Source organism: Drosophila erecta, unplaced genomic scaffold (genome assembly GCF_003286155.1).
Source record: "Drosophila erecta strain 14021-0224.00,06,07 unplaced genomic scaffold, DereRS2 tig00000092-arrow-pilon, whole genome shotgun sequence".
In the NCBI taxonomy this organism is placed as follows: domain Eukaryota; kingdom Metazoa; phylum Arthropoda; class Insecta; order Diptera; family Drosophilidae; genus Drosophila; species Drosophila erecta.
Window position 1 is genome coordinate 9,386,539 of NW_020825207.1, and position 14,291 is coordinate 9,400,829.

The 14,291-nt window shown below is 43.0% G+C and overlaps 2 protein-coding genes across 3 annotated transcripts; one reads left to right on the forward strand and one right to left on the reverse strand.

Annotated features, from left to right (window-relative positions):
• Nucleotides 1-687: 687 nt before the first annotated feature.
• Nucleotides 688-5,837, forward strand: LOC6548431 (gamma-1-syntrophin). 2 transcript variants are annotated; one of them, XM_015156235.2, is made up of 10 exons: nt 688-1,081; nt 3,033-3,097; nt 3,163-3,312; nt 3,371-3,656; nt 3,725-3,889; nt 4,008-4,192; nt 4,252-4,410; nt 4,474-4,698; nt 4,756-4,959; nt 5,023-5,837. In XM_015156235.2, the coding sequence occupies exons 2-10, from the start codon at nt 3,038-3,040 to the stop codon at nt 5,131-5,133; spliced, it is 1,545 nt and encodes a 514-aa protein (XP_015011721.1). In that variant the 5' UTR covers nt 688-1,081; nt 3,033-3,037; the 3' UTR covers nt 5,134-5,837. The 2 variants fall into 2 exon arrangements, with proteins under 2 accessions (XP_015011721.1, XP_001975342.2); XM_001975306.3 differs by lacking the exon at nt 688-1,081 and having other exon boundaries at nt 3,023-3,097.
• A 1,107-nt stretch (nt 5,838-6,944) lies between these two features.
• Nucleotides 6,945-13,611, reverse strand: LOC6548430 (sodium-dependent dopamine transporter). The gene is made up of 8 exons (XM_001975305.3): nt 13,360-13,611; nt 12,110-12,363; nt 9,607-9,741; nt 9,392-9,546; nt 9,161-9,333; nt 8,725-9,102; nt 8,426-8,663; nt 6,945-8,368 (listed from the first exon to the last, which is right to left on the reverse strand). Exons 2-8 carry the CDS (start codon nt 12,294-12,296, stop codon nt 7,739-7,741), a joined length of 1,896 nt encoding a protein of 631 aa, XP_001975341.1. The 5' UTR covers nt 12,297-12,363; nt 13,360-13,611; the 3' UTR covers nt 6,945-7,738.
• Nucleotides 13,612-14,291: the final 680 nt, after the last annotated feature.

Sequence of the window (14,291 nt, forward strand, 5' to 3'; positions counted from 1 at the left end):
TCATACTATTTGCAGGTGAAGCAACAGATTTTGTGCTGAATGCGAGGCTCCTGGGAATTATTCAATTTTGGCGTCCATTTGCTAGATTTATGAGATCATTTTTGGCTGAATTATTTGTTTGACAACAAACTAATGATTCTCGTCTATACCTTACATAGACTTCCGGCTTATAATCGCCTTTGGATTCTTGACATACAATTTTATTCTCAGCTGTTTCAAGAAATAATATTATATATATACAATTTGTATTATGTAAGAAGATTCAACAAAGGAAATGGGATTTACCGGACTACCATTTTTCAAAGGATGGATACTCTTTTCTGTTTTGAACCATGCCACGTTTGCGCTGAATTTAATACTCCTTGTTTATATTATATAATAAGTACTGCAATGTGTTCTAGATAATTTTACAACAATTCTACATCAGGCGCCACACATCAAGTATACGTCTGCTGTGAGAACTATGAGCTATCAACCCGCAAGCGAGCGCCACCTGGAACACATAAGCGTGACTAACACAGAGCATTCCCACAAGAGGGTTGCACAAAGCTTTTGGGTTGGAACTTGGAAAGAACGAGGCAGCGGCTGAAGCTCCCCATCTGGGGCAACCCTGCGACCCAAAACATATGTCCCGCCAGGCTGCACAAAGCTGCGCTGCTGAGAGCGCGGCGAGAGGAAACTGCGTACCGCTTCGCTGTTTGTTGTCCGCTGGCGAAGTGTTTATAACGGAACTCTCAGTTCGCTCGCGCTCAGGCTCTGGGAACGTTGTGCTCTGGACCGCCGAAGGAGCAGCTCCACGCTGGCAGTACAGCCAGCCAGTTTATATATATACATACATGTACATGTACATTTGGCCTGAAGTGGGCAAAAGTGTGACAAACAGAACGGAAAGTTAGCATACTTTTGTGAGTGACAATTTGGGCAAATCGCGAGTTCAAGCGCCTCTATTCAGAAAATCGAATATGTGAAAATGTGACCCAATTGAAAACGCGAAAACGGGTCGCAGCTACACATAAACTGCACATATTTGTACACACATACATGGGCTAGCGAGCATAAGTACATCTGTCAATACAAGAAGGTAATTCCCAAGTCGATCCGATATACTGGGTGCGGTAGAGTTGTTTAGCAAACACACATAAATTAATAATCAACGTTTTTGTGCCTCGGGCACAAAGTATCGGTTATGCGAGCGGGTGTGCGTGTGTTTGTTTAACTCCACTGCCAGAGCTGCAAAAAAGTTCAATCGCTGATACTTCAGGCAAAACAGCCCACAGCCCGAAACGCTCCGCCTGCTGCTGCTGCTCTTTTTCGAGGCACAGCTGATTGTCCAAGGCCCCACGCCGAACATGTTGGCTTGTTTGGTTTGAAGCCGAGGACCTGCACTTCTCCAAGCCCAGCCGCCAGCCCCCCAACCGCCCACCGAAAAAACCAGAGTACTCTGGGCCAGGCATTACGGTTTTACGGCTCTGAAGCACGCACCCAAAAGGGCAGCGCAGCGTGCACACGTAATAATGGAGCCATAATCAAAGGTAACCCGGGACAACGGAGCGTATGCGTGTTCCGCCAGGTCGGTGGCCTGACCAGCAGCTAATTGCTACGACACGCGGAATGCCAAGGATTCAGGGATTGATGGGCCGCATACTCGACACTTTTGCACTTTGAGAAACTATTGCAGGCACGGAACATTCTGGGTTGCACAAATGTTATTCCCATTCCTTCTATAAATATTGGTGGCGAGAATAGATATTCTATTACTTTATGTTGCTATAAGTGAAGTAACTAAGATTGCTCTTTTTTTTTACACTAATTTCGAAAAGTCCTTGTTGTTGACACATTAACTCAACCCTCAAAGTATTCCGTGCACAATAATATTATTTTAATAGAACATTGTTCTGTCAAATATAAATATTTTCTTTATTTTGCTGACATTAACAATCATGGCAATTGAATTAACTTTGACAATGAATCACGATCGAAGTGAAAGTGTTTCCCTTCGAATTAGGAATTTCTCAATCTCAGATGGCAATTCAGCTGGCACCATATGCACATATTTGGCGCTCAAATCGAACCCCCTCCAATAACTCTCAACCCCCCAGGCAAAACACCTATTTATGGAGCACAAGTGGTTATCCAAAATACATATTGCGCCCTCCCATTCCCGCGGAGCAGTTGGGGCCACACTTCGGCACTCAGCACCAGGAAAACCACAAACAACGTCTGCAGATGGGGCACACTTCAATGTGTTTTCACTCATATCTAGTTTTCCGGTAGCATATTTATTTTCCACTTTAATGGAAAACATATGCCAAGGCATCAGTTCGTGGAAAACGCACTTGGCTAAGGTATGCCCATGGATCGCTGCCATCTAGATGCCTTCTATTACACTTTGCGCTGACTGATTACGCTTAATTGTTTCTAATTGCATGTGTAATTTAATTAAGGCAATTGCACAGTTCACCTTGAACTATCGATGAACCATCGGTGGGCCAGTGTGCGAACGTAATTCGCTGGTTTCGCCTTACTGCTGTCTGCTGCCTGGAAAAATAAAATGGCAATCGATAAGGGCCGTGGAGCCGACTTCCCGATTTGATTGCAGTTGTTTCACAGTCCATTGCCATGGCCACGATTATGTTAAAAAAAAATAGTCAAAGTTCTCAGAATCGCCTGTTTACTGGGCCTACTTGATTGGCGGCCAGCCGATTTGGTAACAAGGGTAGACATCCCGTTATTGCCACACATCAGGCAACACTTCAACCTTTTCAGACCTTTTGCTCCGAATTATTCATTCCCAGAAATCAATCAGCGCATCTAATTTAACGCTTCTAAAAATATTGACAAAGCTCCAAGTTATTAAATATGTATATGTTGTAGGTACATTTCGTTTTTAAGACAGCATACTAATCTCAAGAGCCCCTGGATTAGATATTATTATGGTTCATAATTCACTTCAAAGTCCCACAACTTTAAGCACCATCCCCATTTAAGATCGTAAATCACATGCAAGATCCCTCTTCTCTAAATGATTTTAGGAATTATGAAGCTCTCTGACACCATGGCCACGCCTATAGAAGAAAAACTCGATCAGAACCTGAAGGTAACGCAAAGATACTCCATATTTATTAATGTGCGACTGTAAGAGATTAAACTTAATTATTTCAGGTGCGAACTGGCATGGTCCACGTGAGCGATGGCAAGAGTAGACCAGAACCCCTACGACTTAATCTTACTATGGAGCTGCTTTCGCTGCAGAAGCTGGAAGTGGTTACCCCAACTAGTTGCCATCCCAACGGACCACCCATGGAATCAAAGGTTTGTTACATTATCCCCCACAGCATTTAGCTCATAGATAAAATAATGAATCTTTCAGGAACGCATGGTTCAAATAACGCGCCAAAAACAAGGCGGCCTAGGACTGAGCATAAAAGGCGGGGCCGAGCACAAGCTACCCATCTTGATATCGCGCATCTATAAGGACCAAGCTGCGGACATTACGGGCCAGCTATTTGTGGGCGATGCCATCATCAAGGTCAATGGAGAGTACATCACGGCATGTCCTCACGATGATGCCGTCAACATATTGAGAAACGCCGGAGATATAGTTGTGCTCACGGTCAAGCATTATCGCGCAGCCACGCCTTTCCTCCAAAAGCAACGTGAGTAGTGGGATTACACACCTCGGTAAGGGAAATAAATAGGGATTGAATAACCCTCTTCATCCCAGTGACCAAGGACACGCCCGACTCTGACAACGATGTCACGTGTGCCGAACTGAAGGCTGACGAGGGCTACAAGTCATCCGTCAATAGTGGAACCATCAGTCGCAGTTGTAGTCGCCCCATGTCGATTTGCTCGGAGCCCGAGAAGCGTTGGACCGACGTGGTTGCGGGTGAGCCCATTTTATAAATAGGTTAACAAATTGTTCTTTGATTTATCCCAAGACAACAGATGTGCATCGAAAAACTCCTGCACGGAAACCCTAATGAATGGATATGTTTTTCTTGCAGTACCTCTAATGATGGCATATGTGACGAGGTACATCTATGGCACTGACAAGCTGCGCCAAAATGCCTTCGAAGTTCGGGGCTTGAATGGCATTTCCACAGGTGTCATACACTGCGACGAACTGGCCATACTTAGTCAGTGGCTGAAGTTGATAACAGACAATGTTGTGGGCCTAACGCACTTGCAGGTAGGGTAGTTAAATGCACATCATTTGTTTAATTTGCTAATAATTTGCTTACCTAATAGATGAAGCTGTACAATAGAAACTTTGCTGTGGGCGAGCGCATTGAATACATGGGCTGGGTGAATGAAGGTGTCATAAACAACAACATATCGTGGCAGAGTTACAAGCCCAGGTTTCTGCTGCTCAAGGGCACCGAAGTGATGCTCTTCGAGACGCCACCAGTGAGTTGAAATAAATAACGATATATTCCACTTGTCTATAAGTTTTCCTTACCAAATTAATAGCTGAATGTGGCTGGCATTAGCAAGGCTTTGGTGGTCTACAAGGTGTACCAGACCATGTTCCGCATTGTCAAGGAATCCGAGACCGTGGATAGTCGCCAGCATTGTTTCCTGCTGCAAAGTTCGGGCCATGAACCGCGCTATTTGAGCGTGGAAACCCGTCAGGAGCTCTTGAGGATCGAAAACAGCTGGAACGCGGCCATAGTGACAAGTGTCATCAAGCTGGGCGTAGGTCTCACTCGCATCCTAAATATAATGGCTCTATAAGTATGTCGTTTTCCTCAGCGTAAGACCTTTGCCGTGTCGCACCATGGGAAAAGCGGTGGACTCACGCTGGACTGGCAGGCTGGATTTTCACTAACTGAAGGAGCCGAGTCCGCTACAATTTGGCAGTATAAATTCTCCCAGCTGAGGGGCTCCAGTGATGATGGTAAATCGAAGCTGAAGCTGCATTTTCAGGACCACGATAGTCGTGCAATAGAAACCAAGGTATATATGATACAATATGCACTTTGGAAAATTATATAATATATCACATTGAATGTCCTGCAGGAACTGGAATGCCAGGTACTGCAAAGTCTGCTGTTCTGCATGCACGCCTTTCTCACAGCGAAGGTGGCATCGGTGGATCCAGCATTTTTGAGCTCAATCCAGCAGACCTAAATCAAAATATGGACAAGAATTCACATGGACTCACACCCAAATGATATATAGAATATTCGTAAAGTGCATAGCAAATAATTCGAATATGAATGTTGGACTAGGTATCGCATACATGATTGTCTGCTTGGTGTTATTATAAGCAAGTACGCGAAAATATGTATGTTGATCTGAATGATTGTAATTGGATACTTGGATACTTGGATATGGGTATATTTATAGCGCTGATAAAACTGAAAGTGAAATCTCTTGGTGCATTACAGTAAATTTTAAGCATACATAAGGCAATTACTTTAGGCATTTTTCCTATTACGTAGACTTGGTACTTACAAATTGACAACAAATTTATATTGTTTGTAATCGATCGTTTCCAAATTTAGCCTTTAAAGTTAAATTACTTACCCTTACCTTACTTACGGATTGTTATAACCACATAGGTCTGCCGATTCTGAATGTCAGAAACTAATCGCTTTGCTATGAACCGAAAGGATTATAATGAGTGGCCTTAAAGGCTTGATCCCGTGCTGTATCCTCTAGAAATATTTCTCCGAAGGTTTAACGAAAATTGATCGAAATATGAAAACCTGGTTTTGTGTGCGCTCTAATGAAAATTTAATTTTCGAAAAACGAATGCTTTAAGGTCGGATTAACTGTTATTTTCTACTGAAGTAATAGCTGATGTCATAATATATATATATATATTATATATATATATAAATACCTTATAAAATATATATAACATCCACCGAACAAATCTCAATGCACAGACGTAACATGAACTAGATTTTATAACTGTTATACATTTACTCAGAGCCAGTTAAGTGATTTCATCGGACACTCACTTAGCTCATTTGTCAATTCAGAAAGTGTCTTTCGGTGGCAAGATCGTATTTGTTGCTAGCATATTGCATTGTACTTATTGATTTTAGGCGTTATTGCACAACATACATCTACACATCTACATATTATCGAATTAGTTAGCGAATCATCGACGAGCACAAAAGATCATATATGTACGAGTACACACACAAATATCAAGTTGGCGCATACGCAAAATCCCCAGAAGCATAAACCGAATATCTCTAAAAATATGAATATATCTATAATCCACATACCAAAGCTGATAACAGATTCAAAAGTATTTACTGTACATATGCTTAGCTGTATTGGGTTAGAGTCCGCTCCTAGCTCCAGAAAGTATATACCATATAAGCCATATGCCATAGCCGCTGAAATAATATTTGCATACAGTCCACACGACAAACCGAACCTAGATGCACCCTAATCGCAATCCTAACCCAAAACCCGACCAACATACGTAATCTGCAAACACCGCAACATGTTATACGAGTACGAGTATCAATTACCAGGAAGTTAGAGCTCCCTCATCAAAACTAACCTACATACCATACATATATTTTTAATGCGAAGCTTACATAGTGCTGTATGAGGTACACGACATACAAATATATATATGCCACACACATACATATGTTCCCCGAACTAAGGATACTACTCAAAAACTGCGATTCTGTAATAAAGTTCAATATTTATCCGGAACTGCGCTACTTGATAATATTCAATGATTCAGATCTTTAAAACCATTTAGTTATGATTCCCTCTTTACTTTTATGCGTTGCTAATTGAAATTATTGTAAACCAAAGAAAACCAAAGCATTCGAATTGGAATAAAATCTGAATATCTAATCAAGAATACCAAGCTGTGCTTGAGTTCAACTTCTTTGTTTTCAGACCAATATAGTTAGAGTTTTTTCCACCCACAAGCCAGTTAGCCAATTAAACTTTGCTTTCTTAGTAACTGAAAGTATAATAATTTATTTCAACCAATTGAAACAGAACTCATGGCTGTTAGTTCTGCTTCAGCGTGAAAGAAACTCTTAAAACAATCTAAAATATCATATATCTATATACAGAAATCAGTTTATAAAAGGGAATGCGGTCGATAACTGCCCATTGATTGCTTAAAATGACTGCTTTAAGCAAGCAATCGTAGTTTTTGTGGACGGGGTAAATTAGTCTAGAACAAACCTTTGCATATGACAAAATCCCCCCATGGCTGTTTGAGGGGATTTTGTAGTTCAACTCTGGCAGCTTTTGCTTCAGTTCCATGAGATATCCTATAACGTGTTTAAAGCTTTTACATCATCGACTTGTGTATGTACAGATTCTGTGCCCAATTTGAGCCGCGATCGTGTCGTTAATTCCATTGGCATATGCAAACATTCTTTCAAGGAGTTCTTGGTGGATTAACTGACGAGTGTTTCGCACTTTCGGACTTGGTATTATCTACACAGCATCGTATATATGAGTATGCTATAACTGGCATTAACCATACGAACTACAAGCTAATCTTAACTTAGAACTTATGGTTTGAAGCTGCGTTTGCCTGTTTGGTTTTATCTTTCGGTGCCGAAACCTAAGTACGTTGTTTGCGAAATTTGCCGATCCTCCAGGACCTGCGCCAAATGTCTAACCAAAAACACAAAGTCTCCTGCAATGCCGCAATTACAAATGTACGTGAACATCGGTTGTTGGTAAATTTCCAAATCTAAACGTAGTAAATTTGAAAACGGGCCACTGGTCGAACTCAGACATCGACGGGTTCCTTGGCGGTTTCCGTATCGGTTAGGCGCACCACGGTGACCTCGGTGGTGACCCCGTTCAGCACCATTGCCATCGATTGCTGATCCCGCCAGGGTGTGGTCAAAATGGTGAACCGCTGGCGCAGACTGCCCGGCGTGGAAAGGAGTTTGAATATCGCCACGGCAGGAATCATCACAACCGAGGACCCAGCTATGCACCATCCCAGGGCATTGGCCCAACTGGGATACACGTAGTCGGCATAAGTCAATGGCTCGTAGCCGATCAGACCGTACACCGTGATGAAGAGCAGGAAAATCGGTGCCACAAAGCGCCAGCACACCTGCCAGTATCTTCCGGGTGGAAAGCCAATCATGTCTCTTATGTCCTCGCTAAATCGATTGGTTCCGTAGATCCAGGACACCGCGATCGCCTCGAAGAAGACGGCTACGAGAATCGAGTAGCCAGCTGCGTAACGATCCAGCAGATGGAAAAAGTAGAAGCCACCTTGGGTGCAACTGGCCAAGCCGACCACAAAGTACAGCGAAAACAGTCCAGCTACAAACAGCTCCCGGTTCCTTTTGATCTTGGGAAACTCGTCGCTCAAAGCCGTGATTATAGCCTCTGAACCGCCAAACTGAAGGAATGGAACACTTAGGTGTTATCTTTCATATCGCGTATAGGCAATACCTACCGAACTATCCAAGCCCAAAGTGAGCAGCATCATGAAGAATATTAGGGCCCAGAAAGTGCTGGCCGGCATGGTGGCAATGGCAGCTGGATAGACTACGAAAACCAGACCAGGTCCTTCTGTGGCAACATCTTCAATTCTTACACCCAAGGTGTGGGCCATGTAACCCAGCACGGAGAATATCACAAAGCCGGCTATGAAGCTGGTAGCCGAGTTGATGAAACTGGTTAACAAAGCATCCCTGTAACAAGTTAGCCAAGGATTTAATTAGGGACTTTAGAAGAATACGAGTTGCAACCTACTTGTATACATTATTATGGTATTTATTATACGATGCATAGGCCAGCAGCACTCCGAATCCTGGGCCCAAGGAGAAAAACACCTGGGTGGCGGCATCCACCCAAACCTCAGCCTTATAGATGGCACTGAAGTTGGGCGTGAGATAATACTGAATGCCCAGAAAAGATCCGGGCAGTGTGAGACCCCTGATCAGGAGAATCAGCAGCACGGCATAGGGGAAGAGGGCAGTAAACCACACCACTTTGCCCGAAGTGCTGATGCCCTTCCACAGGGAGAAGTAGCAGATTAAGTAGACAATCAGAAGGCACAGCGCCATGTCCCACTTGATGGCGCCCAAGTCATGGATTCCCTCGCTGCGGTTCAGCTCCAAAATGTAGCGGCTGCACGGGAAATTAAATGTAACTACATGTCCTGATGATTAGTATACAGAAAACTCACTTAAAATATTCTGATGCTGCGGACTGGAAACCCTCCACATGGCCAACAGCCGACGTATCCAAGCTTGAACCATTCAAATAAGTCTCATTGTAGAGCAGGCTTTGATTTCCCAGGACATACAAGTCACTATAGCTACCAATAACCGGAACACGAGATGCATTTTGGCTCTCGAACTGATAGGAAGTTATAGTTTTTGATAAAGTTGAAATGATTGGTTAAATCTCAAGTTACCGGTCTGCAGTTCGGGGTGTTCCAAATATTATTGCACGACGTCCAAGGCAACGAGCTGGTGAAGGATGCAAAAAAGAAGCGCAACGACCAGGCAATAATCACATTGTAGTAGAAGTCCACATAGAAGGCAATCAGCACCACGGCATATCCAATTCCTGGAAGTCAAAGTGCTTGGGTGCCATGAAATTCTTGGAGTAGTGTAATTTAGTAATTACCTTTGAAGAGTGGCACCAGGCGACCCCAGCAGGTTATGGCTCCCTTACGATTGTGCTGACCCAGGGCCAATTCCATATAGAAGAGGGGAATGCCACCGACCACCAACATAATGCCGTAGGGCACAAGAAAAGCGCCTAAAATTGCGGAGTTGAAATATTTTGCAGTCAACACTGGGCTCAGGAACTGGGCCAACTCTTTGCCAACTTATGTTTCAGCTATAGAAACGATCAATATAGTTGGTGTGATAATGATTGCATAACCGCCACATATTGAGACTGACCCGTGTCACAATCTCTGCATTGTTCGCCCTGCCCCCGTCGACAAACATAATTACACACACACTTGCTACGTAGACACCCGACCTTTATGTATGTTCGATGGCACACAAAATCAAATTGTTTTACAAGTGCCACTCTAAGGACATTTTAAAAACATTAACAGCAGCAGCAAGCTGGCGGGGGCAAGGCGGAAAAGCGGGGAAAGCGGGGAAAGCCCGGCGCGGCTGTCTCCTGCAGTCATCTCCATCATCTACGTCACCTCCGGAAAAGCCGAGCCAAAGTTACACCCCCTTTTGGGCCAGACAATTGGTAGAGTGCCATCGATACTTTGTCGAGTGGCAGGGGATGATGTTCTATGATTTGATTATGTCTATTAGCAGGCAAAGTGGCCGACAAAGTCGTCTAGGGCCAAAACCTACATATACCCACTGTATGCAAGGGCGTTCGGTTGGTCGGTGGGTGGGTGGGTCTATATGCAAAGTGTATCTACAAAGGGTCTGCCAGCTACGGTGCTTCCTTCTGGCGTGTCAATTATGTCGGAAATTTAAAACAAAACCGTCTAAAATAAAGTCGGAGCATCCCTGACGGCCGTCACTGTTGTTGAAGCCATAATTTCCGTTGCTTCAAGTGCATTTCCCCCATTTTCCAACAGCTCGTCAGGGACACTGTGGAAATATGTGCCTCTAATTCGATTCCCATTCCCTAATTCGGTCAAAACTTGTCCAATTTTAGACGCCAAGTGTTGATTAGGGCTTGACTAGCAAATTGATGTTATATTGAATTATTGAAAGTTATGCCTACTTAAATGCTTGAAGATAAGAGCATTTCAAATGTGCAATTAACAAAGAAAATATGCCCATTATTAGCATAGTATCCCTGGGATGATTTCACTGCAGTTATACAATAAGTTGATTTTCACAAAGCATAACTTTCGATACATACAAACTATGAACTTCGTTTAATAGGAATCTAGATATCTTGAAAAAGTTTAGGAATCAAGTGTATACTTTAACGAAATGCATTGTTAACTTAAGTACAATCACGCGGCGCGTATGCGCGATCTTAGCGCGAAAGGAGGCAGCTCCTTGGGCTTTAGCCCTAATCCAGGACAATGTGGATGGCACAGCCTGTTGCTGCCACCAAAGCTTCCACTTCCGAGTTGCAGGCAGCAGGAAAATGGGAAACAGAATAAATAATACCGACTAAGCTGTGGTAATAATCGCAACCTGAGCGAGTTGCTGCCCCTGGCAACGGACATAAAGTGGAACCTAAGCTGCAGATGGAGCTGGGAACCACTGATTGAACGCAATGAAGCGTATAAATATAACAATTTATTATTATGATTTTAAAGCAGCAGCGAGCGGGAGCGGGAGCAGGAGGAAAAAACTCATAAAATAGTAATAACTATATCGAAGGCCTTGTGAGCCACATCCATTCACGAGGCATCAGCGGGAAAGTGCCGCAATCAGAGGGAAAATGGGGGCAAGGAGGTGGAGATGGAGATGGCGATGGAGATGGAGACATGTTTCGCACATGAATTTCCCACAATGCGTGGAAATGGTGGAAAGTGCTCCAGCAACAAAAGCCTAGAGAACTCCACAAAAGCAGGCTGACATATTGCCCAGAAAGGGGGTGAAAAGAGTGACAGAGGGTAAGCAGGCCAAATGCGATTATGACTGCCAGATTTAGTTGTCATACAGAAGCACTTAACTTTTGGAATTGTTTTGAATGATGGCGTTGGCGATGAGGATCAGGAAGCGAAGTAAGTGTTCGAGTGTGTGTCCTTTGCCGCTCTTTTAGCGGGGAAAGCCCTGCAATTTGACAAAGGAACCATTCCCGCCCCTTCTCCTCGCACCGACAGCACTTCGCACCACTTTGACAAAGTGTTAACAAGGCCGAAAGGGAAATTCAGAAGCGGAAAGAGGAACGCGGAAAGCGGAAAGCGACGGGTTCTGTGGCGAGCCCAATGATGTGTAAAGCCATATAAATTATTTTCACTCAGCCAGAGCGATTGACGAAATGTCTTTATCCCCTAATTGGCCAGTTCACACGGAGAAAAATCACCAGCATTGGCCATCGAAAGTATCTCTACTGGAAGTATCTATTTGGATTTAAAAGGAATTTCAAGATTATCGTAGAAAACCTAGAAATATTAGTGCATACTTTTGGAGACCATTATTGTTTGTGTAAAATAATGATGTAGGATCTAAAAGAACCGACTTACCACCGCCATTTTTGTAGCACAAATAGGGAAATCTCCAGACGTTTGCTAAATCGACGGCGAATCCAATAACCGATAATAAAAAATCCACTTTGCCGCTCCATGTTTCGCGCTCGTCGCTGATGCTATTGTTATCGTTATCGTGTGGCGTGGGCGTCTTTGATTTGGATATATGTCCGGTTGGTGACATCTGCGACTATATAACCCGTCGTGTCCTTGACCCAAAATGTGGAGATCCCGCCGCCGCACTTTGAAATCTGTGAAAATCGTAGCACTTCAATGGGTCAACTCAGAGCTCAGATGTGCATACACTCGTATGCAAGAAATATGAACCATATTCAATGATTTAAGTCCCATTTCCATTCCCTCCAAATTCAAAACCCTTCACCAATCAATGGGCTTCAATGAGTGGGTGTCCAGGGCACTTGAAACCTGTTTGGCAACGACATGTGCTTACCCAGCCCTTGAAGAGCTCGTTGGCACATTACGCATACGACAGGTGGCATGTTCAAACACACTGGGCAGCAAACACTTGACCATCCACACCACAGAACAGGCACATAAATCCCCATATATGTGCCCAACTCTCGGGTATCTTTGCGTGTAATGAAACCACAAACACGTCAAGCAATTAATCTGATCTACTTTATGCCTCCCCACTGACTTTAATTGCCCTGAGTTGCGATCAATTAAGCGAAATGCAGATTGAGTGTTTAAAGTGCTCGGAACTGCGCTGGGCTTATTTATATCCAGAATTTATCTATCTTTTTATTTCAGATTTGATGGCAACCAAAGTTGGCCAGATTACAAAGTATTACAGAATATCAGAAAGACAGAATTTTGTATAAGTAACAAAAAATAATAATCGTTTTTATTTCAATATGAACTACTACATGAACTACTTTAAATGCACGTATGATATAACACTCGTTCTTTATGGCTTTCTTATCAAACTTACAACACATTTGTTTGATTTCAACACAATTGAATGATGTCAGTATTTTCATCTGTAATCTTTCACCTTTTAAATTTTTCATTTTACAACGATTTTTTATTAATATGATTCAGCTAATAAATACTTAATTTTCAATCTGTTTAAGCCAGCTGCACTTGAAAACTTGGTTCTTAAAGATATTATGTTGTTTATTTGTCGCTCGCTTTGAATTATTCAGTTATTCACTTCGTTCGATTTAATAATTTCTATCGTAGGTTTTTGTATATATAACTAAAAACTGGTTTTTATGCTTACTTACCTAACAAATACCAAGCTCAAATCATGTAGTTGCTCCAATCCATTGTAAAATAATCCTTGAGACTTTTGAAAAATATCCAGAAAACTTAGAAAAAAGCTCCACACAACCAATGCCGAATGCCAAACCCGAATTTCACTTCACATACATGGGCGGATGCGTTATAAATTTTTGGAAAACTTTCAACTTGAGGGCCGTGTTGGGAATTTCAAAATCGGAGTTGTTGCGCCTTCGGTGACATGCGAGCGTTTGCAAGTGGCTGCTGGCCAGCGGCTGCTTTTATAGCCCGCGACAAGTGGTTACCATTACGTCGGCTGCATCTCTTATCACACACACACAAATACACACCCGCACACAGCCGCACACACCCCAACACTCGCCAACACACATACCAGCCCCACTTATGTGCGGAAAAGTTTTGTGTGTGTGTCAAGCGCAGCGGTGAAGTTGAACCTCTAGAGCTGAAATCCGAATTCTGAAAGCCAGAAGTCGCATGCGCCAAGGAAACGTCGACGGAACCGGAACGGAAGTGACCAATTAGAGTTGCCTTATATATACATCGACAACGTGGCGTATACGCGATGTGCGTGTACTGGTGCAGCCTGTCTCTGTGTGCGAGAGCGCTCACTGTACGTGTGCGCTGTTAACTGGGGGTGCTGCTGTTAACTTGAAGACTTTTCTGCACGGCGATGTTAACCCGTTGCTTACTTTGAATTGTTGAACAAGGTTGGTTGCGAGCCTTTTTAATTCTTATAAGGTAATTACATATTATTTTTTTCTGTCTGAAAAGGCTAACAGGCTTCCTAAATCCGTTTTCATAAAGGTTCATATTTGTAGACATGGACTATCGTAACTATTTAAGTAATTACAACAAATTATGACTTCAAGTTAACATTCTTCGTTGTAAAAAAGCGTATAATATGTAACCACAAAAA

What these genes read in the sequence shown, in the direction of transcription:
- LOC6548431 (XM_001975306.3), top strand. Translation starts at nt 3,023, where the DNA reads ATGATTTTAGGAATTATGAAGCTCTCTGACACCATGGCCACGCCTATA. An exon ending in GCCTTTCCTCCAAAAGCAAC is followed by an intron (nt 3,657 to 3,724) that starts GTGAGTAGTGGG and finishes TCTTCATCCCAG; the next exon opens with TGACCAAGGACACGCCCGAC. An exon ending in TGCTCTTCGAGACGCCACCA is followed by an intron (nt 4,411 to 4,473) that starts GTGAGTTGAAAT and finishes CCAAATTAATAG; the next exon opens with CTGAATGTGGCTGGCATTAG.
- LOC6548430 (XM_001975305.3), bottom strand. Translation starts at nt 12,296, where the DNA reads ATGTCACCAACCGGACATATATCCAAATCAAAGACGCCCACGCCACAC. An exon ending in CCTGGTGCCACTCTTCAAAG is followed by an intron (nt 9,547 to 9,606) that starts GTAATTACTAAA and finishes TTTGACTTCCAG; the next exon opens with GAATTGGATATGCCGTGGTG. An exon ending in CTTTGGGCTTGGATAGTTCG is followed by an intron (nt 8,369 to 8,425) that starts GTAGGTATTGCC and finishes CCATTCCTTCAG; the next exon opens with TTTGGCGGTTCAGAGGCTAT.